A 23608-nucleotide genomic window follows, 5' to 3' on the forward strand; every position below is an offset into this window, starting at 1 on the left:
GCGCAGAGCTGCATGGCAACGGGAGGCGGAGGCTGGCCGGGATGAGGGAGGGTACCACGGTCCCACGTGTCCTCCTCACCGCAGACCCGACGCGTTTCTCTCCGCTCTGCCATCACTCCGTTTCCGCATAGCGCAGATTCACACACAAACACACTCACACACATCCAGCCTCATCCGTACGCCCCGACGGAGCGATGCGTCCGCGGCGCGCGCTCTCCCGTCCGTCACCCTCTCCTCACTGATCAATCAGGCCCGTATCGATCACCAGGCCCGGGATTCTTCTTCTTCTTCCTTTTTCTGATATGCAAATCCTAAATGATCCGTAGCTGGGAGGAGGAGAGGAGAGAGAGTTGAGGGGACGCGCATCGTCCGATGTTTAGCACATTTACTTCTGATCCTCGCCAGCGGAGCCGCGGTGCGCTTTTTTCTTTTTTTAATCTCCATCCTCCATCGTGACATAATTTTTCTTCTGTTTTTGCGGCTCTCGATGCGGTTAATCCGGGGGAATGTGTGAAGATCATGCTGGCGGTTGTGGTGCTTCATGGTCTTTGCTGCAGTGGGCGAGAGGCTTGCAGTCTCAGGTAAGAGAGAGAGAGAGAGAGCGAGAGAGAGAGAGAGAGAGAGAGAGAGAGAGAGAGAGAGAGAGAGAGAGAGAGAGAGAGAGAAGGGGATCAAGTGCAGGAGAACCCCTTTTTTTCCTCCTCTGTGCATCCTCATATTTTCCCCATCACAAGCACTTTTCTCAGGCAGTGATGTAAACCACCATCCTGCTCACAGTCCGGTGGATTTGCTGCATCAACACATTTCCACCATTGCCTGATCTTGTGTGTTGATCCCCCAAAACACATTTTAAATTGCATAACTTGTCAATCACGAGGCAAATCCTGATTATTGAATGCTGAAATTTTAATACCCAGGCCCCGTCCACCTCCACACACATTGAATAAACAGTATTAACATTGTGTTAAATGATGTCACCAAACATTCAGCCCTAAAGAAAACGACTATCCTGTTCTGTTCACGGTGGGAGCTGAGAGGTCTCCCCTCCTCCTGTTCTTCCTGCAGGTGTGGACAGGGCCCCGGTGCAGGATGGGAGCATGTGGGACTGGTTCCTCCCGCCGGGCCGATCGGGTAGTGGAGATATCACGACCGAGGTCACGTATCCAAAGCGGCTGGTGCAGCAAACCAAGTCGGAGGAGGAAATGGCTCATGACTTCCTGGATACCAGGGTGAAGAACAGTGGAGGGGACACCTTGGTAAGCACTCAGCACAGATGTCTTTTCACACGCCGAGAGAGAATTTTTTTTTAAAAAAGATTGCTGTAGGTGGACGATGTCATTTTTCTGGGTCAAATTCAAATGAATTGTGAGCGTGCATCCTCGTATGTGGGCGTGACTTCCCCCAGGACAGTCTCTGAGGACGGGGGGGGGGGGGGGGGGGGGGGGGGGGGGGGGGGCTGGTTTTGTCGTGTCCACGGCTGCTCCTCCTGCAGCTCCGGCCTGTTACACCGGGGTGACAGTGCAGGGAGGCGTCTCGCTGCGTTTCTCACTCGGTGTAAATTTTGACCCACTTAGTTGCTGCAAGTCTCACAGAAAAAGCTGGAGGTGTTACCAAGACCTGCTGCCTGTTTGGTTTTTACCCTCAATGTGTCTCCCCAAACATCAAGACACAACATCTGGCAAACAAGTGCTGAGGCCAATGCAAAGTTTATGAATAAACTGTGTGTGTGTGTGTGTGTGTGTGTGTGTGTGTGTGTGTGTGTGTGTGTGTGTGTTGTGTGTGTGTGTGTGTGTGTGTGTGTGTGTGTGTGTGTGTGTGTGTGTGTGTGTGTGTGTGTCTTGTGTGTGTGTGTGTGTCCACCATCTCCACATGACAAAAGCTCAGATCCTCCTGAAATATTCAGTCATCACGTCCGATCATCTGGGCGCCGCGCTGAGCCCACCGACTTCTCCATTATTCAGTGGTGTGTTGAAGTATGTCCCCATTAATTATAAAACAGGCCTGTGTGAGAAGTGCTGCTTGGTCCCCCCCCCCCCCTGTTCCTTGCTCTCTCTGCTTGTGATTCACATAAACGGTTGTGAACGAGCACATTAGTCCAGGTGCACACATGGTCAAATACGTTTTTTTTAGGGTCATAAAACTGGAAGTTAAACAGTTTCAGAGGCTTCTGAAAGGCTTTGAAACAGCCCCCCCCCCCCCCACACACACACACACACACACCCCACACACACACCCTTCTAGCTGTGCACTGTTTTGTTTTGTTTAAATATTTAAAATGCCTGAAATGGGGGATAATTTTAGAAGCAGCAGGAGACGAGATGAACTTCTTCTTTCTTTTCTGTTGCATCACGCTGCGTTGAAAAGAGACGAAATGATTTCTTTGGACAACCGATTTGCTTACTGGTCGTGTTCATTTCAGGTGGATTTTGATTTATCTATTATTGCATTCGATACACTGGATCAGGCGTAGTGGCTTTCTCTGTGGATTTGCATGTTCTTCCTGTGCCTGTGCAGATTTTTTCACTGTAACTTTCTCCCACAGTCCCAAACCCCCCCCCCCCCCCCCCCCCAAAATTAAAACGGAAATTGGAGATTTCAAATCGCCTCTTTCTAAGTGTTTGGAAGGAAGCGACACTCATCATTCATGTTCGTGGCAGTTTTGGGTGCAGTTGCAACAGAAGGAGCTCATCCGTCCATCTTTTGACACACACACACTTGGTGGACTGGACACAGCAGACACACTCTGGTCAGGAACCACCAGAGAGAAACACACACGGACTATTTTGAAAACACCAGCTCGTTGGCATTCATTCATATTATGGGAGGAAGTTTGGAGAACATGCAACCTCGACATTAAAATCTGAAGAAAAAAAAAAAAAAAAATGTCGGCGCTGAAGAGGAGGAAGACCGAAGCTTTGATTTGAAGAAAACATGGAGGAGGAGAAATCTGCACACTGGGACGCTGAAAACACAACATTCCACTTTGTTGTTGCTGATGTGCTGGAAAATATCCCGGATCTTAAAGGAAGCAGTGAAATTTAAAACTGACCAACAGCTTCATGAAGCAGTTTCAGCCAGACGCCCTCAGAGCAGATGGCGTCTGCGCAAGGGACAAAGATTTGGGTGGACGTCTTATTTTGAAAGGCAAATTGCAGACTTCTGGTTGGATTTTTTTGAGTCTTGATGAGATGAACAATTCAATTCAATTCAATTCAATTCAATTTTATTTGTAAAGCGCCAAATCACATCAACAAACATCTCAAAGCGCTCTTACAATGATAGAGGACAACAGGACCCAACTAAACCTTTCCAAAAGCAAGCAGGTGTAACAACCAACAGTGGCCAGGAAAAACTCCCTCGCATGGAGAGAGGTTCATAAGAACTCCCTCTTCAGGAAGAAAGCGTGGGGCGGACCCTAGACTCTGGAAGGACGGCCATCCGCCTTGACCGGTTGGGGGGAGAAGTACATGGGATAGGACAGGGAGAGAGAGGAACAGAAGAGGGAGAGAGAGAGTGGCAGACAGGCCAGATAAGTGCAAATACTAAGAAAAGTCTATGATGAGCGTTGGTCTGATGAACAAGTGAGTTTTGGTTTGACCTCTCCACCACTCGGTCCTCGAGGGCCGGTGTCCTGCATGTTCTCTCCCTGCTTCAGCAAACCTGGATCGAATGATGATGTCATCACCAAGGTTGGGACCAATAAATAAAAAAAATAAAAAAAGCCCAATAACGAGCCCCTTATTGTCGCAACTCGGAGAGACCTAAACCATGCAGGACGCCGGCCCCTCGAGGGCCGAGTTTGGACACCCCACTGCTCGACGACATTCCATGGCCGCCGTTTCAGTGTTTCTGGGCGGCGCTCAATGGCGTGCAGTTTGGGGTTTTCCCAGACTGACCTTCAGGTCAACGACGGCCGGTTTTGACAGTTTCAGTTCAAAAAGTATTTTGGCGACGTTCAGCCAATGTGAAGCAGTGACAGTGTGGTACTGTACTGTGACAGAGCCCGGCAGCCTCTCCAAGACAGTAGTAAGAAATCTGCTGTCTGGGCTCAGTGGAGGGAATAATTCCTGTTCTATTGTAAAAGCCCCGTGATTCACTTGCAGCCTGGTTCCTCCAGACGGACATTAAAGCCACGCTGGCACAGATGAAGCCGCTGAAGAGACACGCTGTTCGTCTGTGGTGGGTCTCTCTCTCTCTCTCTGTCTCTCTGTCTCTCTCTCTCTCTCTCTCTCTCTCTCTCTCTCTCTCTCTCTCTCTCTCTCTCTCTCTCTCCCCCTCTCTCCTGGCCCCCTGCTGTCTCCTCACCTCCCAAGCTCGGGCAGCGGTCCATCAGGGACATCGCAACAACATGGCCGAATATAGACGAGACCAGTGAAGTTTTCTCCTCCTCCTTTCCGTCTGCTCGGTCTCCCTCCATCCATCCTCCGCAGAAAAACCTCCCATCAGCTCTGATCAATGAACACTCTATCAATCATCATCTTCCAGCCTCTGAGGTGCTTCCAGAGCGTGCACTATCGATTCCTCCTGAATTATTCATGAGACTTTTTATTTTTATTTTTTTCAGAATCACTCATTGGATTTGACGGAGTCACACGGGCTTGTTTTGTTTTTTAATTCATTAAATCTTCCTCTGTAACTGTTTGTTTGTGTTTCCTGTCCCCAGCCTGTCCACTTGGCTCAGAGCTGTTTCCAGGTAGAAGCCTTTGGACGCACCTTCACTCTGGACCTGGAACTAAACCAGTTAGTATCACTCTCCAAAATCATCAGCTTTTTTTCTTTTTGTTGTTGTTGTTGTTGTTGTTAGATTTCTCGCATCACATCAGTAGGATTTCTTCATTCACTGCAGCTGTACAAATTAGCATTTCCCTGCACTTAAGCAAATGTACTTAGCGCCTCGGGTTTTGTTGTGTGACAAGATGGGGAATCCAGATTTGGCACACACTGCAGGATGTTTATGAAGTTCTCCGATTTGATTAAACGCCACGTGTTATTCCTTCTTGCATTAGAGGAGAGAAAAAAGATTGTGACAAAAAAAAAAAAGCGTCTCTCTCTCTCTCTCTCTCTCTCTGCTCTCTTTGCAGTCACCTCCTGTCTTCAGACTACGTTGAACGGCACTTTAAGCAGGACGGCACGGCCTCGCAGTCCGTGGTAAGCTCCGGCTTTGGGTTTGGGTGAGGGAACTTGTGCTTTGGCAGAGAAATCAGCTTATTAATGAGGCGACCAGAGCGACCAGCTCAGTTGTTTGGCTGCAGAAAACTGAGACTTTGTCATCTTTTACACTGGAGCCGCTGCCAGTGAATTCATTTATAAAAAAAAAAGTTTGTCAGATTTGATCCTCAACTGGTCTCTAGCTCATCGTACGAGAAGATTCAAGTAGCTCCTGCACAGCTGAGTCGGCGAGCGGTGGATGTGGTGGATGTGGTGGATCTCCCCAGACTGTGGTCGATGCTTTGCCGCTTCTTTTGAAGTGGGTTTGTTGTGCCGTGTGGGCAGGATTGATCAAATCTACCTCGCTCTCGTAGTGTTTGAAGCTATTTTAAAATCGGAGGTTCTGTAACGCGTTCAGTCTCACACTAAGTGGAACGGGTTTGTTGGCTAAATCTGTTGACTCAACGCTCACAAAAGAGTCTTTTACTTTGAAAAGTGGAACATTTGCGACGTGTTCAGTTTTTAAAAGCGGCTCTTTATATTTTTGTCATGGTTTTTTTTTTTTTTTTTCATTCATTATTCTGAGGAAATAACCCCAGCTCCATTCCCACCTGAAGCAACCCTTCTCCTCTGGGTCATTGTATTTGGAAGGTCTTTGTTCCTATGTTTTCTTTGAAGGCTATTTTTTTCATGTGATTTCTGTAGTTGTTTGATTTTTGGTTTTCTTTTTCTTTTCATGCTTCTGCAGTTTGATCTCATCCTGCCGTTTGATCTATTTATGGAACGTGTATACAGCGTTCTAGCACTGACATACATGGCTCTGCCTGTCGGTTCTACTTCTTGTGCGTGAGGCCGTTTCTCAGACGGCCAAGAAAAATGCTGAGAAGCCGCCAGCCTCACCGAGGGGGAGTTAGTAGACAGAAGATAGAAAACCCTGACATCTTCTCAGACGGGTGCTTGTCAGGACCTCAGGATGGAGCGGAGGAATGTCACTGCATTCCTCTGCATTGGTAGAGCGAGTCGTCTCTCGGTCGGGAGGTTGCAGGTTCGATTCCCTGCCGCCTACATTGGTGTGTGTGTGTGTGGATGGGTGAATGTGGTAAAGAATGTAAAGTGGTGGGGAAAGCGCTATATTATAAGTGAAATTCATTCACCAATCTGCGGCTCATGTTTTTTTCTCTTTACTCCTTTCTGGACAAGATGTGTCACTCTCTGCCCCCCCCCCCCCCCCCCCCCCATCCCGGAGCACCCACCGAGCCACCCAACCATCCAGCCCGCCAGCCCTACGTGTGTTCCCCCCACCCACAGTTGTTCCCAACTCTCTCCTCCAGTCCTCCTGACCAATCGCTCGTCTGTTTCCATAGCAACCAGTTAGCTCAGCAGCGTCATTAAGTTCTTGGCAGCGATGAGAATGAAAGAAAGGAGGGAAAGAGAGAGAGAGAGAGAGAGAATAGAGAGAGGGCGCGAGAGGAGGGAAACACGGAGTAAAATGTCAGTTCATACAAAAGCAGGATGAGCTCTGAGGGATGAGTGATATTTTTTATTTCAATTTTTTATTTTTTGTTAATCTTGTGTGTGTGCGTGCGTGCGTGCGTGCGTGCGTGCGTGTGTGTGTGTGTGTGTGTCCTCGGGCGATCAGTTTTGTAGCGGGAGGGAGCGGAGGCCTGTAGTCTGACCAGATTGGCGCTCAGCTGGACATGGCAGGCGGGATGTGCTTCGGGGCAAACTGCCATCACACCTCTCCGCTCATCAAAACACTCTGATTCAGGTTCAGAGTGGAAACACACCACTGACCCGAGCTGTTCATACCAGGCTTCTTCTTTCTTCTTTTTCTTCCCACTTGTCCTGATAAAAAATACTGACTTCAGTTTGTTATACAAGTAATCTCAATACACCCATTATGCAATTAACTTTCATGCACCCTGTTGGCGTCTCGAGGGAATATCTGCCGGATTGCTTCCTTGCCGGATCTTGAAGATCAGTGATGCCCCACTTACACCGGCTGACAGGCAGTTTACACTCCCACCACATGTTCGCTCACAGTGTTTTAATCAATTGTTGTTATTTGAATTGGAGAAAATAAATAACTCAAAGCCTGAAGTCCTCACTTGATGATGATTAAACTGAAGTAGTTTGTTTTAGGGCATGCATATTTTCCCACGGTGGTCGTTGGTTTAATGTGTGGTCGGCAGTTATGATACAGGAGGACATATGAATTCTTTATTTCCCAACATTACTGTATCCTATCGGTTATTTTTGTTCACTTCTACATCCTCCCTTCAGTGCAGATTCAAGTAGTGTACGTTTATTGGTGCAAAACAAGAAAACATTTTTCAGCATCAGTTGTTATCAAGCAGTTTATTTCATAATTATATATTTTTTTACAGTTAAAAAATACACATTTTCCTTAAAGTGAAGTCAGTGACAGTGACTAGTCCTTCGGGTGCCAAGGGAAGTGGCACAGGTAGAGGTTTTCCCTCGGTGCTGACCCGTGCAGATATCCAATGAAGTGGGAAAGCAGTGGGTTTACTGATTCGGTTCTGTCCACAGGGAGGTGAGCACTGCTACTACCAGGGCAGGTTGAGAGGTTTACCGGACACCTGGGCAGCGATGTCCACTTGCCACGGCCTGTGGTGAGTCTCACAATCAAATCCATGCAACTTCCGCTTTCACAATCAAGTCCCCAAACCTCCACATGTCTCCATCCTGCTCTGCTGTTCACTGCCGTGGCCTTGTTTTCCCTCAGCGGCATGTTCTCTGACGGCTTCTTCTCCTATGGGATTGAGCCGCTTCACAATGGCAGCAATCAGGTAAATATTTACTGGAAAGAGGTGTTCAATGGGGATTCTGTTGCCTTTGTGACTTAATCTGGGTGTCTTCTGCTTCAGGATGACGGTGTTCACTTAATCCGCAGAATGCCTGATGTCAGACTGACTCCACACTGCCCAGGTACACAAAACAAACACACCTGTGATTCATCAGAAAACTTAACAGCCATGATACTCTTTAGAACCCATGTACAAAATATTAAAACATGCACATTTTTGAGTAAATGAAACTTATCTTGACACCAATTATTTTTTTTAAGAAAAATGGGAGAAAATGTTGATTTAAAATATATAATGTGTCTGCAGTACCTCCTTAAATGCTATTTTTCTCTCTAAAATTACACAGTTTTTGTATTATTTCGTATTTTGATTTGTTTAAATCAACATGATATTTTAAAGCAGAACAGTTTTAGCATCATAGAAGAAGAAAACAGTGAGTCACGTGACAAAATGAAAATGACGTCATCAAACAGCAGGAGCAGAGCAGCAGTATCTCTTCAATCGTTTTATATCATTGTTGCGTGAATGTCTCACTCTGCCTCACGCAACACTGTGATTGAAACTATTTGGAAAAAACAAATGTATTATTTTTTTTCCTTTACTGAACGAGTTTAATCTAATCTAGTTTCTATCCCTGAGAAAAAGTTAACGTTAGAATTCATTTGCAACCGTCACTGTGATTGCACTAAATATAGCAAATAACACATAAAACGTGTGATATTAATTATGCATTTGATGCCTGAGCTGAGCCAATCAGTCATGACCTATTATTGATGAATACATAACAGAAGATTGAACGAGAAGATTTATTTTTTCAAAATGTCCTCCAATTCTGGAATGACAGTTCTTCCCTTAATGTAAAACTGGACTTGTTGCTTTTTTTTTTTACAGTGCTGTTCTGTCACGTCCCTCTGACGGCGTGCGGCTCTGCTTGTCTTTGTGTGCAGAATGTACAGAGGACCAGGAGGGCGACGGCAGAGGAGGCGACGGTCGTGACGACAGGACGGACCGAACCGGGGAGCAGCTGCAGCCGCAGGGTCTGAGGCGATCGAAGCGATTCGTCCGCAAGCCGTCCGTCCAGACTGAGACCAAATACATCGAGCTGATGGTCGTCAACGACTACGACATGGTGAGTGAAACAGACGCTGGGTTGGACTGACGCGTGGCGTGTGTGAGTCTCCTCATGTGATACCAGACAGACGCCACATTCTATTTCATTGGGGCTCTTTGAGGGCCAGTACCCCATTTTTCTTTCTCCCGCCTCCTGAAGACTGTCCCGTAAGACTTGCATCATAAATACATAGCATTTTTTTATTTATTCATTTTTTTACACACCTGCCTTAAACTTTTGCACAACACTGCACGAATATGCGTTGCTGTGTGCACGTCTGTGCGTATACGACGCCTGTTTTAAGCCATCTGTGCGTCTTCGCCTCTCCACAGTTTGCACAGCTGAGAAGCTCGAGAAGCCAAACCAAGAACTTTGCCAAAGCTGTGGTAAACACGGCAGATACGGTAAGACCTTTGTCTGGAGGAACATAATCCTCCCACTGTCAGCCAGTGTGTGTGTGTGTGTGTGTGTGTGTGTGTGTGTGTGTGTGTGTGTGTGTGTGTGTGTGTGTGTGTGTGTGTGTGTGTGTGTGTGTGTGTGTGCCGTCTCCACCTTTGGAGATGATTTATCCCCCCGATAGCGCGTCGCACCAACGAAGCAGCATCCTGATGGGCACTTTGTCGTCTCGCAGATCTATCAGGAACAGCTGAACACCAGGATCGTGTTGGTTGCCATGGAGACGTGGTCCTCTAAAAACATGATGCCGGTGGTGGAAGACCCGCTGGTAACACTGCAGAACTTCATGAAGTACCGGAAAGACAACATCAGAGAGCAGAGTGACGTTGTCCATCTCTTCTCGTAAGACAAGAGTCACATCACGTCACATTTTGTTTGTTTTAATTTGGGATCTTTTATTTTGTTTTATTTTTTTTAAAGGAACTTTGGCTTTTTTTCTTCTCCCTCAGAGGGCGAACATTTCACAGCACCCGCAGCGGGACGGCCTTCACGGGAGGCGTGTGCTCGCTTACGAGAGGAGGGGGAATCAACGAGGTGAGGAAAAAAAAAGCTTCGACACCGTCAGGGATTGATTCCAAACTTCAAAAGCTTTGAATCCAGAGGCAGACTCAAGCAAGTCAGAGTTTTACAGTTTATTGAGTAAAGACAGACATCAAGGGCAATTGCGCAGAGACAAGGCAGGAGAGTATCAAAATAAAACCGGAAAAGAGTCAAAGCAGGTCAGAGACACAAACTTTACACTGACAGAAGCGCTGCTGACCAGAACCCTCGTCACTGGCTGCTCAGGATGGAGCCGATGGGAGTGCTTGTCAGGACCAAAGCCCTCCCATTCAACAAGGTACTGCAATTCCCGCCCCCTCCTACTAACGGCCAGCAGTTTCTGGACTGTGTCCGCTGGCTGACCTTGTACGATGCGTGGAGGAGGCGGCGAGGGCGACGGACCAGGGGGCTGGAGCGCACAGGTTTCAGGCAGCTGATGTGGAAAAGTCAAGTGGATCCTCATGGATCAGGGAAAAACGGAGTTTTGCAGCACAGTCATTTATGATTTTGGACACTTTGGAATCGGCCAATGAATCTGGGGGAGACGTTACAGGATGATGTTTTCCACAGAAGCTCATGGTTTTGGTCTGAGAGCCAGACTTATTTCTCAACCTTGTAAGGAGGCGCCAGGAAACGACGCCAGTCAGGCTTGTGGATGGAATTTTATCCGTCTGCTCTGACGGACACGAGCCCCTGCAGACCTCGGCCTCTAGAGCCGGGGACACCCAAGACAAAGAGGAGGAGCACGGAGGAGAGTTGTGAGCAAACTTCACCCAAATGAGGCGCTTGGCCCAGGAGGGATTCCAGGAGACCAGAATCTGGAGTCGCTCCAGTTCCTGGTTCAGCCTCTCCGACATGAATGCTCAGTGCATGGAAACATAATTCATTTCAGTTAATTCTGTCTTTTGAAATTTATATATAATCTATCGTATATGTCAATATAAAATAAATATAATGCATGGAGTTTGTTGGGGGGGGGGGGTTACATGCATATTAGGTGAACTGGAGTCTCTAAATTGACCACCACTTTGAATGTGACGGTCCAAATCCCGATCGTTCCCTGATATTCCAAAAAAGAAGCAATCATTGATTTGATTCATAATGTTTTGTGTGTCTGTCTTTCAGTACGGTAATGTGGGAGCAATGGCGATCACCTTGTGCCAGAGTCTGGGCCAGAACATCGGAATGAGGTGGAACAACGTCCGGAACTCTGCAGGTAAAACAACAGGAAGCTGTCATGACGCCACGACCCCCCCAAAAAAAAAAAAGAAACTTGCCTCTGAGCCGTTTCAGTCCTGGAAGCCTGAGACGAGAGTGAGAAGGACGGCGGCAGATGAAGCTCGTGGCGTGGGTGGAGGTGTCGGGTGTTGGTGTCCCTGTCCGGCCGTTTTCTTCTGTAATTAGACTTCTCTATTAGGTGATTAGTCACCTGCATCCAAGAAGGAGCAAATGGTGGTTAAAAGCATCACTGGCACTGAACAATGGGCTCTGTGATTAATGTGGAGGAACTGTCAGCGCCATTATTCAGCGCCAGGACGGGAGATCACTGGACACTCCTAGAATCAGCGCTATAGAAAGGCTTTCTTCTTTCCTATTTATAAAAGCTCCTCGAGCCATAAGTCCGGGTCACAGTTTGTCTTGTCAGATATAGATATATATATATATATATTATTATTCTTTTTTTTTTTTTATATATATATATACAGTACATGTTCTTATCTGCACTCCTCCTCTGTCTGTTCCTCGCAGGAGACTGTCGCTGTCCAGATGCCTGGGTGGGCTGCATCATGGAAGACACCGGGTAAAATCCCCGGAAGCTTCAATTCCCTCCCGCTCATTTCACTCAGTTAAACAATTAAACACCTGTAGCAGAGAGACGCTGGGACTTCGCTCGATCCCCAATTAGCCGACGAGATTCACAGCTTGTGCTTGACGCCCGCGGCAAATTTGCCAAAAAACGTCAGACGACGGCGCTCAAGTGTAGTAATCACAAACGCTGAATTAAACACATTAATGCAAGTACTGCTGGGCCGGAGCCGGCCCTCCCTCACAGATGGAACAATGCAGGTTTCAGTTATACGTTTGAGTAATACCGTACTACAGATGGGAACATTACTGTCAGATTGACGGTGCAGACACCCACAGCAGATCTGGCATCCCACAGTGACACGAAAACATTGTGTTGTTTTCATTTAATGGAATTCGTCGCATATTATCTTGATCTCCGTGTGTGTGTTTTTTTTTTTTTGTGATCGCAGATTCTATCTGCCCAGAAAGTTCTCTCGCTGCAGCGTTGACGAGTACATCCAGTTCTTGCTCCAGGGGGGAGCGAGCTGCCTCTTCAACAAGCCCAATAAGGTGAGGGCCACGTGGGCATGTGCTTTGTTTATCACTTTCAAATGCATGTTTAGTCAACATTGGCTATTTTCGTCAAATCTCTTCAGTAAGGTCTTCTCATCATCAACAACCGCCGGCAATATTAGTCATTCAGTTAATTTAACCAATCACTTGATTAAAAAGGACGACAAATCTTTGCATGCATCTGCACCGGCCACTTTATTAGGTATACCTGCTGAAACGCATACAGCCAATCAGCCAATTACATAACATGAACTCAGTGTGTCAATGCACACGGTCACATGACCTGCTCAAGTTCTAATAAAGCATGACAATGGAGAACAAAAAAAGCGTCATTGAACATGGCGTGGTGGTTAGTGTGAGACATGTTTTTTTCTTATTTCATCAACTGCTGATCTACTGGGATTTTCACAGGATAAAATTTAGAGGGTTTACGTAAACTGGTCCGGAAAAAAAAGAAAAGAAAAAGAAGTTTGGAAATACACGGCTGGTCTGGTGAGCCAGGTTCAGATTTAGGCATAAATCGACAGTTTAAGGTGGCTTCTGCCAGTAAGCGGCTTGGATGAGATTTTCTTTGCACACTTTGGATCTCTTCATATCAAATGACCATCATTTAAACACCGCAGCCTCCCTGAGTGTTGCTCCTGACCATGTCCATCTATTTATGTCCCCTGATGGTGACTATCAATATAATATATTTAGATATAAGCACCCAAAGTGAAAATGTAAAATATTAATGTGTCTTTCACTCCACAATATGTAACAACTGTGTTTCACTCCTCTGTGTGTGTGTGTGTGTGTGTGTGTGTGTGTGTGTGTGTGTGTGTGTGTGTGTGTGTGTGTGTGTGTGTGTGTGTGTGTGTGTGTGTGTGTGTGTGTGTGTGCCTCAGCTGTTGGACCCTCCTGAGTGTGGGAATGGCTTCGTTGAGCCAGGGGAGGAGTGTGACTGTGGCTCCCAGGTGGTGAGTAGCCATCTTGACACCAGCTCTTTAACTGCAGCTCCTCCTGCAGATGGGCAGCGCCGCCACATCATGTCCATGTACAAGCTCCAGATGGCACAGATTTTATATCAGTGTGTGTGTGTGTGTGTGTGTGTGTGTGTGTGTGTGTGTGTGTGTGTGTGTGTGTGTGTGTGTGTGTGTGTGTGTGTGTGTGTGTGTGTGTGTGTGTGTGTGTGTGTGTGTGTGTGTGTCTGCAGGAGTGTGCTCGCAGCGGAGGAGCCTGCTGTAAAAAGTGCACGCTTACCCACGATGCCATGTGCAGTAACGGGCTCTGCTGCAGGGGCTGCAAGGTGAGGCCGCCTCCAGTACAAGCACAGGGATTAGAAACCTATGAGAGAAAGGAGAGCGACTGAGCATTTAAAAACCACATAAGAGCTCAGATATTGAAGGTTTCAGTTAAATTAACATCCAACATATTTTTCTAATGGAACCTGGAGATGATGTATGTACTGTATATGTATATATATATATATATATATATATATATAGGATAGGATGGAATCTGGTTGTTAAGAACTTTATAAGTTAAACAAATAATTTAAATTGTATTGTGGATTTAGCAGGAGGCCAGTGAAGCGATATTGGAGTGAAGTGATCTGCTGGTTCCTGTCAGGACTCTAGCTGCAGCATTTTGAATCAGTTGAAGACTTTTTAAAACGGTTTCACCCTGATAATAGGGAATTACAATAGTCTATTCTGGAAGTAACAAATGAATGGATTAGTTTTTCAGCGTCACTCGGAGTCAACCTGTTTCTGATTTTAGAAATATTACGCAGGTGAATGAAAGCAGTCCGACAGACCTGTTTAAGCAGTATAACTGACCTGTAATGGATGTTGAATTCACGTGAAACATTGACTCTATGAAATTGCATAAGTTTCCAAATCATCCAATAAGAATTGACTTTTTTTTTTCTTCTTATGGATTTGTGCCTTTTTGAGCACATGAAAAAAAAAAAAGATGAAGGACCAACTCCTGACAGAGACACAGGAGTTGGTCCAGGGCCTGCGAGACAGTCTCAACTCTCACCAGGAAGAGGCTGAAACTTTTAGCGCTCTCTTCCACTTTGCTAAAGAGCATTACTTCTCCCTGTCGGACGCTCTGGAACTCAAATTCAACAATAGTGGCAAGATCCATGTCGAGTTGAACCAGAAGAGCGAGATGGTTAGAAAAAGCTCAACAACCACAAATAGACTCATTTGGCTGTCAAAGGACGAGTCCTGGTCAAAAAGAGAAACACTGTTTTTCTTGTGACTGTTTATTGAATGAATGTAAATAAATGTGTTGATTTGCATTAATTAGTGAATATGTTTATATATTTTTTTGCTCTTAAAAACAGAGTGCTCCTGAAACTCTGAGGAAAAGTATTGTGCATTAGGGTGCAGTTAATTCACTGGTACTGAATGCGAGTAATGCCGTGAGCAACAGGATTGGGTTGGCAGGGTCCTCGATGTATTGTGACGAAGGGAGAGGCAGTGTGAACAACAGACTCTGCTTCTGCATTCATATCAGCTGCTGCCAGCGAAGGCTTTTACTGTGACACAACAAACTGGAACACCATGGCAGGACGACATGACACACAAAACCCTCTTCACTCCCGATTGCCGACTTCAAAATTTTAAACTAAACTAAACTAGATCAACTAACTAACTTCACGAACTGAGCAACAAAAACACAACACGATCATTAGCAACACGAACAAACACTTTTTTCACACAGGGCCATGTAGCTTTGGATTTTTTTCTTCCTCATTAATAAAACCTTTCATTTAAAAAGTGCATTTTGTGTTTACTTGTGTTATCTTTGACTAATGTTGAATATTGTTTGATTATCTGAATCATTTAAGCGTGGAAAAGATGCAAAAAACTGAATCCGTGTCTATGTAATTTGACTAATATACCATAGAAATGTATGATCAATGGTTGTGTATGAAATGGTACATGGATTTCACTTATACAGCACTTTTATACACCACTTGAGCACTTTACATTGTTAGTCACATTCACCCATTCAAACACTCATTCACACACCAACCATCCATTGGGACACATAAGGAATCAAACCCTACATGTCACACATGTAATGTTTTGAAGCATGACAGTTTCTATAAAGGGAATTTAATCTCACCACGATTAAGGCCACTGCATCACATCTCGTAGTTCAATTTCAAATCCAAGTAAACCTGCTGAAGCTCAAGAGTGAAACTGTAGAGTCTCACACATAGCAAATATGTCAGATTCTCTAATGAATTTAACATTATGGTTATTCTGTTGTTAAAGCTTGTGTAGGAGAAGAAACATTGAAATTAGAGGCTTCGGCAGCCTCCAGCTGTCACTACTGCTCTGTTTACTATTTTAATTTGTTTCCCTTACAATTACATTCCGTTGTAAAAAAGTCTCTTTTACGATAAAACAAAATGGTGTGATCTCCATGTTTCTATGCCGGATGCTCTTCCTGATGCAGTTGTGGATTAACGGCCTGGCTCAGTGGTTTTATAAAACACTCCAACATGTGTTTTGATTCTCCTCCTAGTACGAGCTGAGAGGCGCGGTGTGTCGAGAGGCTGTGAACGACTGTGATATCCCTGAAACCTGCACCGGAGACTCCAGCCAGGTCGCCCTCTTTTGTTTAGAACTCTGGAAAAAAAAACTATTTAAAAAAACCTAAATTCAATAGATTAAACTGTGTGTTTATTTATTTACAGTGTCCTCACAATGTCCACAAATTGGATGGTTACACATGTGACAGCAGTCAGGTAGGAGCCAGTTTGTCTCTACCAGCTTGGAGTTCTATCTGTAGTACGTCACTGACCTGCGACCGTTTGACAGGGCCGATGTTACAGTGGGCGATGCAGGACTCGTGACGGGCAGTGCCGGGGACTCTGGGGCTACAGTGAGTAAATAATTCACTCACCGCACGGCTCCTCCTTCCTCCAAAACATTCTGGGTTATCGTCACTCTTCATGCTGGAGTCTAGGAGTGTCTTTGTTGCCTTCGCAGATTCGGCCGACAGGTTTTGCTATGAGAAGCTGAACGCTGAGGGAACAGAGAAAGGAAACTGTGGCCCCGGTCCTGAGGGTCAAGGGTGGCTGCAGTGCAACAAGCCGTGAGTTACACCTCTCGGTCCATTTCACTTGTATGTTCACTTTAATGCCCCATTTATACGACAACGTTTCATGTGACAAGACTGAATACGTTAAGAAAAACAGTGTTGGCTTTACACTGCTGCAGTGACAATGATGTAGTTAGTGTGGTGGGCCATGGGAGGGCGCTGGCGCTTGTTTTTGTAATGAAAGCACACAGACTTGTGTGCAGAGAACAATACACTATAAACGTGAACAAAATGGAGAGAAGCCGACATTCGTATGGACTGATGACAAATCTGATGCTATCAGGGTAGAGTCTCACCTAGAAAACTACTGATATGGACGATAGAAGTAGAATACAGACCGCGAGTCATATCACTACTGGGCCGCCATGTTTGTTCACTGGAGACAGAAGGAACTATTTATAGTGGAGGAGATGCGCATGCTCAGTAGGAGCGCTCCATAGCCGTCTTTGCAGGGGAGAACCCCCCCCCCCCCCCCCCCCCCCATAGTGAAGAAAAGTTTTGTGAATACACTTGTTTAGTCTACATCAGTTGCTTCTGTCAACAAAGAGTTGCGTCTTACGTGTTTTATCCTATAAAGGTTCAGGCACATCAGCTGTGCTTTAGTATTTTTACTAGGGCTGTCAGAATCATCACGTTAATGCAGAATGACTTGAAATCCCAGAAAAACGTCTCTGGCAGTTTGTCCAAGTAGACATGCCGTAGCACAAATGGGCATTCGATCCAGTAGTGACAGAACCAGCGTGAGACGGGAGATGCTAAAGAGGGACGTTGACCCTCTGGATGGGAAATTGCTGAGTTGCTCAGTTGCAGCAACTTTGTAAATAGGAAGCGGTCTGCGCTCCCCTCGGACAATGTCAACAAGTTTGTTTGTCTCAGTAGCTGCTGAAAAAGGAAGAAAGAGGAACTTATGCCTTTCATTCTAGAATCTGTTTGCTCATGAAACGTGATTAATACAGATTAAAAATTTATAACATTTCAATTGTAATTAATTTAAACTAATCCATTAATCCTGTGATTAATCTAATGAAAAAAATGTGAATCATTTGACAGCACTGACTTTTACGAAATCCTATGATAGAAAATATGACTATGTGCTGTATGTCTAATTTGATATACTTTAAAAAGCATATTAGATTACTGTTCAGGTACTTGAGTGATTACCAGAGTTGAAAAAAAAATAAAAAATTGAAATTTGTACTAGAGTTTAAATTCATATACTGTATACTCCAATTCAAGTAAAAAGTATTAAATAAAACACACAAAAAAGTATTTTCATGTAAATCAAAAATAGCAATAAATGCTGCTATTAAACTGCTTTTAAATTTATTGTCAACAAAAGTCTTTCAGTGAACTTCAAGAAAGATTTCTCAGAAAAACAATATGTTATATGAAAATAATGTTTACCTGGAAACAAACCGAGTTTTGATTTTAAAAAGAATAAATGTGTTACAAAGTGGGAGATTAAAATGGTTTTGAGTATACCCAGTATGAACTTGTGTTTTGAAGAGACTATTGACGTAAAAGAAATGGTATGAATTCAAACTCTTTGAGGGTTTTAAAAAGTGATCACGTCCACCGTTTTCTCCCTTCTCGTTGCTTCAGAGACGTTCTGTGTGGCTTCCTGTTCTGTGCCAATGCAACAATGAAGCCAAAGTTTGGAGACCTGCAGGGGGAAGTGACCAGTTTCACTCTCTATCACCAGAACAAGTACCTGGACTGCAGGTAAGCCCCTCACCTCCAGCACCGGTTGATCCGTGTCCCCGCGGTTCTGTAACGTGTGCGGATCCGTTGCACAGGGGAGGTCATGCTTTGCTGGAGGACGGCTCAGACCTGGGGTACGTGGAGGACGGCACTCCCTGTGGCCCCAACATGATGTGTTTGGAAAGACGCTGCCTCCCTGTGGCCGCCTTCAACCTCAGCTCGTGTGCCGGATCCAACTTTGGACGCATCTGTTCTGATCACGGGGTAAAAGTGAAACCATAAGATGACGTCTGGGTTCAAATCAGACCGATTTTCAATTATTCATGTTTCCCCAAAACACCTCATCTCCGCTCATTGGGTGTAGTAAAACTCTGTGATCACACCTGTCAGGCTCAGTTCAAAAACAAACTCTGGCGCAGCTGCTGGGTTACTTTTTGTGATTGGTGGAGGTGTGAGCACAGCCGTCCAAAACGTCGCTCTACACCAAACAAGTAGCTCCGGACTTTCTTCCAAAAAAGCCTCCTGCTGATTTAGGAACAGCGATGTCTGAACCAATCCATGACGGAAAGTCCTAAATATCGTGACCTTTTGTCGCCGTGGCGATGTTCACACTGCAGGTCTTGATACTTGATTCCGATTTCTCGCTGAGATCCGAGAAGAAGCAGATGGAGAAAAGAAGAGCGCAGAGCTTTTAACGGTGGCCTCTCGTGGAGCAGCGGCTGCTGGATCCATAGGAGTGGTGGCAGTGGTGGGATTGTGACGCCAGGAGATTCAAGGACACAGAATCCATCCAAAGCTTCACGACGTTTGAACACATCTGTCAGCATCTCTCGTCACAACTGTCAAGACAAGACACTACTCACAGTCTCACCTCAGTGACCTGGAGGGTCTCATACATGTGACCGTTCAGACGGCAGTGTTGGAACACGCCATTTGGTACTACACATGATCGAGGCCTGGGTCTGGAGCGTTCACATGGTCACACAACAGATGGGACGTTGGTCAGCGGAGAATCGGAATGGGGTTGCATTTTCCTGCAGTGTGAACGCAGCCTCAGTCTCGATATTTCAAGATATCGATGCGTGAGACGTTGGGACTGGAAGGCCCACGGTTGAAGAAATGGCTGACTCCCACTTCTCACGCCTGTCCGCTCCGCCTCCTTCCTTTCGGCAATCAAGTCCTCTCCTCTCTCACACCTACAGACCTGCAGCAATGAGGTGAAGTGTATCTGTGACCGGGACTACACGGGGAAGGACTGCAGCGTGTTTGATCCCATCCCTGAGCCGACGGTCCCGACGGGCCCCGAGAAGAAAGGTCCATAGCAGCTCTGCACTCACTCTCTCTCTCTCTCTCACTCTCTCTCTCTCTCTCTCTCTCTCTCTGCCTTTCATTTCCCCTTCATAGTCTCTGCCCGTCATCACTGGAGCTTCTCTGTGTACAGAATGTCACGTTTTGCCCCCACACTCAAAGATGAATACCTGAATACTCTCAGGAAATCCATATCGGTAACCCAGAGCACACGCCATGTTTCCTTTCCTGCTCCATCGCGGTTTTGATATTGGAAGAGTGTGTGTGATACTGTGTATTGCCCATTTTCAAGTGTCTTCCTTATTTTCCTGCAGCCTGCCACTGACACATAGCCATTGAGCAGCTGCTCTTATAGGGTCAATAAAAGCCAGAACCCCCCTGAGCAGGAGGGTGTCCAGCTGAAAGAGCAGGAGAGGGGGGATGAGAACAAAGTAATCAAACATTCTCTCCTTTCTGGTTTTTCTTTCCTTTTCTTTTTTTATATGTAACTGTTGTCCCCCCCCCCCCCCCCCCCCTTGCTCGCCCGCCCGCCCGTTCACCCATCTCCACCCTCTGTGCTGGTCTCCTCCTCCTGCCCTCCATCTCCCTGTCTGTCTGCAGGTATCTCACCATCTGCCTCTCTCTCTCTCTCCCTCTCTCTCTTTCTGTCTCTCTGTAGTTGATGTGGTTGATGTACAGTGTTGATGCTGTCCTCTGATGTGTGTTTTTTAGTGGTGTTGTTTTGTTTCTTCCTCCTCCTCCTCCTCCTCCTCCTCCTCCTCCTCCTCCCTCCTTCCTCTGCGCAGGTCCCAGTGGCACCAATATCATAATAGGGTCCATCGCAGGTGCTATTCTCCTGGCAGCTATAGTCCTAGGGGGGACAGGATGGGGATTTAAGTAAGAGCTCTGGCATGCCTTTGTGTAACTGTCTGCTTCTAACCTGAAGGACCCCCTCCCGCTCTAACCCCCCCTCCGGAAACAGACTCCCCGCCTGCAGCTCGTTGCCCGACGCCGGGAGGGAGAGAAACCAAGGGAGTGGAGTCGGAGATGTGCTTAGTGCTTAAACCGCTTTTGGCTTTAAAAGTCTGTTCTGAACATCAAATCCGTGTTATTGAACTTCGAATCAACGCCGAGCTTCATTCTGCATCTTTCCTCCCTCCGCCCTCCGTCACTACAACAGCTTGATGTAGTAACGCCAGGGCGCACCTCAGATATAAATCCTCTCGCAGGTCGACTTGTTCTTACTTAATCCACTGGAGGTTCCCCGTACTGACACAGAGCTCTCTGTACGCCTGCACCCCTTCTTCTCTGTAGGAACCACCCTGACCCCAAACGCCCCCCTGCGCCAGCGCTTCTCCTGCACTCCTCCACCTCTGCATGCTTGGCTGTTGTTCACTCCGTACGGTCTGAGCCTCAAAGGACCTGCTGCTGCTGCTGCAGGATAGTTTTCAGGATGAGAGCAATGCTCAGTGGCACGCAGTCGCTCCTTTCAGGGATACAGACCGGCGTTGGTGCATGTGTGCATGAGCTGTAAGCAGAAAAGTTTCATTGTCATTGTCACTCCGCTCTCTCAGAGTGGTTGTTTCTGCTGCTGCTGCTGCTGCTGCTGCAAAAAAGCACCAGCAGGCTGTAAAGGTGTTTGTGCAACAGCTGCTGCATGTGGCTGTAACTGGACCGAGTACAACCACGACAGCAGAGAACAAAAACGGGACCGGTTAATGTTTAACCGATTAAAGGGAATTCTCACTCGTTGTGCTCGGGTGTAGTAATCGCTTGAGTGTCTGGAGTGAGTGGGACGAATCACGGCCACCAGGCGCTTTAATAAAAGACAGAACAAGTCATTTGTATTTTATTAAAGTAAAAGTAACACGATCACCTGGTCCGTGTGCCTGAGACGCTAATCTTGGCTGATGCTGGATTCCTCAACGAATTTTATATTGAAACCTTTTCGTTGGGATCCGAAGGCAATAAAATTGCATGACGGGATTTACGCTGCAAAGAACTCAAAATCTTACCAAGTTTATTGGTCTTTTTTGTCAAAATGTCTCATCCCACTTTTTTTCAGATGAATTTACCCAATAAGTAATACTTCAGCAATCTCGAGGGACTTGTTTTAAAACGATTCATGTTAAATATCTCAAGTCAAACTATCCCAATATGTTATTGTTTGTAGTTGTATTTTAGAAGAAAAGAAGGTTTATTTGACATTTCATGCACTTTACTTGATTCAAGTGATTGGATTTTATTGGAAAACCACAAATTCATATGAGAAAACACATTGAGAAGAGGAAGACAAGTTTATTTTGAAGGATGAGTTAAAATTTTTAAATCAGATAATAACATACGTCCTCATACCATATGCACATATAAACACTAAAATATTGTTTTCAAATAAGTAATATTTACTGGTTTGTATCCGCGGGGTCAAGGGTTTTACTTGTGGAAATTGGAAATTGGGTATAGAGGACCCCAATATGTATGCTACAATCATTAAAAAACTATTTTAAGCTTCACTTATTCCTCTTTTATCATCGTTTTTCTTTTTAAATAGAGTATAGTTCTGTCGAGTGGATTATTCTTCTCCTCACCTGCTATATTTTAATGCCATCAGATGATCGTTCTGACAAACACTTCAGCGGTAAACTAAGATAATAATGTGAGAATTCTTTTCTGCTTTTTTCTGACACAATTTCTCGTCTCTGTCTTTCCAACACTCCTGGGATGCAGGAACATTCGAAGAGGAAGGTACTGCTCTGCCCCGTTGATGGAGTCACATTCCGGAATATCTAAACATCCATTATCATCTCATCTCATCCCTCAGCTGTTTCATTTATTCCTCCAGAGCTCAGATATTCACCCCATTGTGTTATTTTTCTACCCCGGGGGGGGGGGGTCTTCAGCCTGCGGCTCTGGAGCCTCATGAGGCTCTTTGGCCCGTCTGTAGTGGCTCCTGAAGCTTTCACTAAATTACCCCCAAACAAACATTTGGTTTGATTTCTATTTTATTTACACACCAGAGTTGTTTTCAAAATGACTTTTGTCTCTTGATTAAAAAAAAAAGAAAAAGCTATAACAATAACTAAACTTGGGGGGTGACTAGAAGTTTGAAAATGAAAAAAAAGGTTTAAAAAGAAAACAAGTTGGAAAAATGGTTAAAATGACTAAAAAGTCCTTCCTTCTTGTGGCCATGTGTCTCTAACTCTGTTATCCTTTCTGTGCTTATCTTTGTCACCATTTAGTCTTGTATATATTAATATTTAATTTGTACCCTGTCTTATTTGATATTCAGCTTTTTCTTTCTATTTATCCTGATTGTATCAATGCTTAACGGAATTTCCCTCTGGGATTTAAAACGTATTTCTATTCTATTCTATTCTAGTTTACTTTAAAAAATGTCAAAATGATCAGGTACAAAGACAGCTGAATATGTAATGTAATGTTGACCGTCCTAAATTGTACTTGAACCTTCATAAGATACAGTTTTTGTTTCAGAACTGCAGTATAGAGAAAAGTTCAGAAGCTGTGCCTCATTTTAAAGCTGTTTTGCGGCTCCAGGTACATTTCATTTAATGTAAAATCACAAACAAAACAAAAAAAAAGTCTCTTTTGGTCATGAAGGTTTGCAGATCGCTGGTCCCCCCCAATTCTTCCTCCTGTCTCTTTACACTTGTCTTTTTATGTCCATCGTCATCGTCTTACATTCACGGTGAAATCATCTTTTCCTTGTCGATTTCCTCCCGTCGTTGACTTTTTAAAACGTTCTTCTCTTTCAGATCTGGTGGAGGATAAGCTCTCTGTGTGTCTCTCTCTGTCTCTGTGTTCTGTCCACCTCCGTCTTCCTCCTCGCACTGTGTCGTTTCCACATTGATGAAGAGGGGAACATTGAGAAGGAAAAAAAAAAAAGAAAAAAGACAAGAAAAAGAAAAGTCTTCCACTACAGTCCCAGAATTTCTCCGAACCTCTTCCGATTCCCGCCGCACACCGTCGTATCTTCTCCCCTCGTCCGTCCTGCGGGACTTCGTCCTCTCGCCACACCGGCCTAATCGGACTGATGTGGCTCCTGCCAGGA

At 45.4% G+C, this 23608-nt stretch overlaps 1 protein-coding gene across 2 annotated transcripts; it reads left to right on the plus strand.

The window, feature by feature from the left end:
* On the plus strand, positions 1-23430 carry LOC308125017 (disintegrin and metalloproteinase domain-containing protein 11-like). Of its 2 annotated transcripts, XM_080488466.1 has the most exons (26): positions 1-581; positions 1066-1256; positions 4664-4740; positions 5082-5148; positions 7699-7781; positions 7895-7958; positions 8037-8097; positions 8924-9105; positions 9420-9491; positions 9719-9885; positions 9993-10077; positions 11209-11299; positions 11833-11884; positions 12342-12441; positions 13332-13403; positions 13640-13732; positions 15973-16053; positions 16145-16195; positions 16269-16332; positions 16440-16545; positions 18154-18273; positions 18348-18516; positions 19455-19566; positions 20346-20436; positions 22267-22284; positions 23313-23430. In XM_080488466.1, exons 1-26 carry the CDS (start codon positions 542-544, stop codon positions 23326-23328), a joined length of 2325 nt encoding a protein of 774 aa, XP_080344592.1. In that variant the 5' UTR covers positions 1-541; the 3' UTR covers positions 23329-23430. The 2 variants fall into 2 exon arrangements, with proteins under 2 accessions (XP_080344592.1, XP_080344593.1); XM_080488467.1 differs by lacking the exons at positions 20346-20436; positions 22267-22284 and having other exon boundaries at positions 115-581; positions 19455-19576.
* Positions 23431-23608: the final 178 nt, after the last annotated feature.

Source organism: Lipophrys pholis, assembly GCF_963383615.2.
Source record: "Lipophrys pholis genome assembly, chromosome: 19".
NCBI classification, from domain to species: domain Eukaryota; kingdom Metazoa; phylum Chordata; class Actinopteri; order Blenniiformes; family Blenniidae; genus Lipophrys; species Lipophrys pholis.

Bases quoted from the DNA above. Each gene is read 5' to 3' on its own strand.
- LOC308125017 (XM_080488466.1), top strand. From the start codon at position 542: ATGGTCTTTGCTGCAGTGGGCGAGAGGCTTGCAGTCTCAG. The intron at 8,098-8,923 runs GTACACAAAACA...CTTTGTGTGCAG, and splicing joins ACTGACTCCACACTGCCCAG to AATGTACAGAGGACCAGGAG. The intron at 9,492-9,718 runs GTAAGACCTTTG...GTCGTCTCGCAG, and splicing joins TGGTAAACACGGCAGATACG to ATCTATCAGGAACAGCTGAA.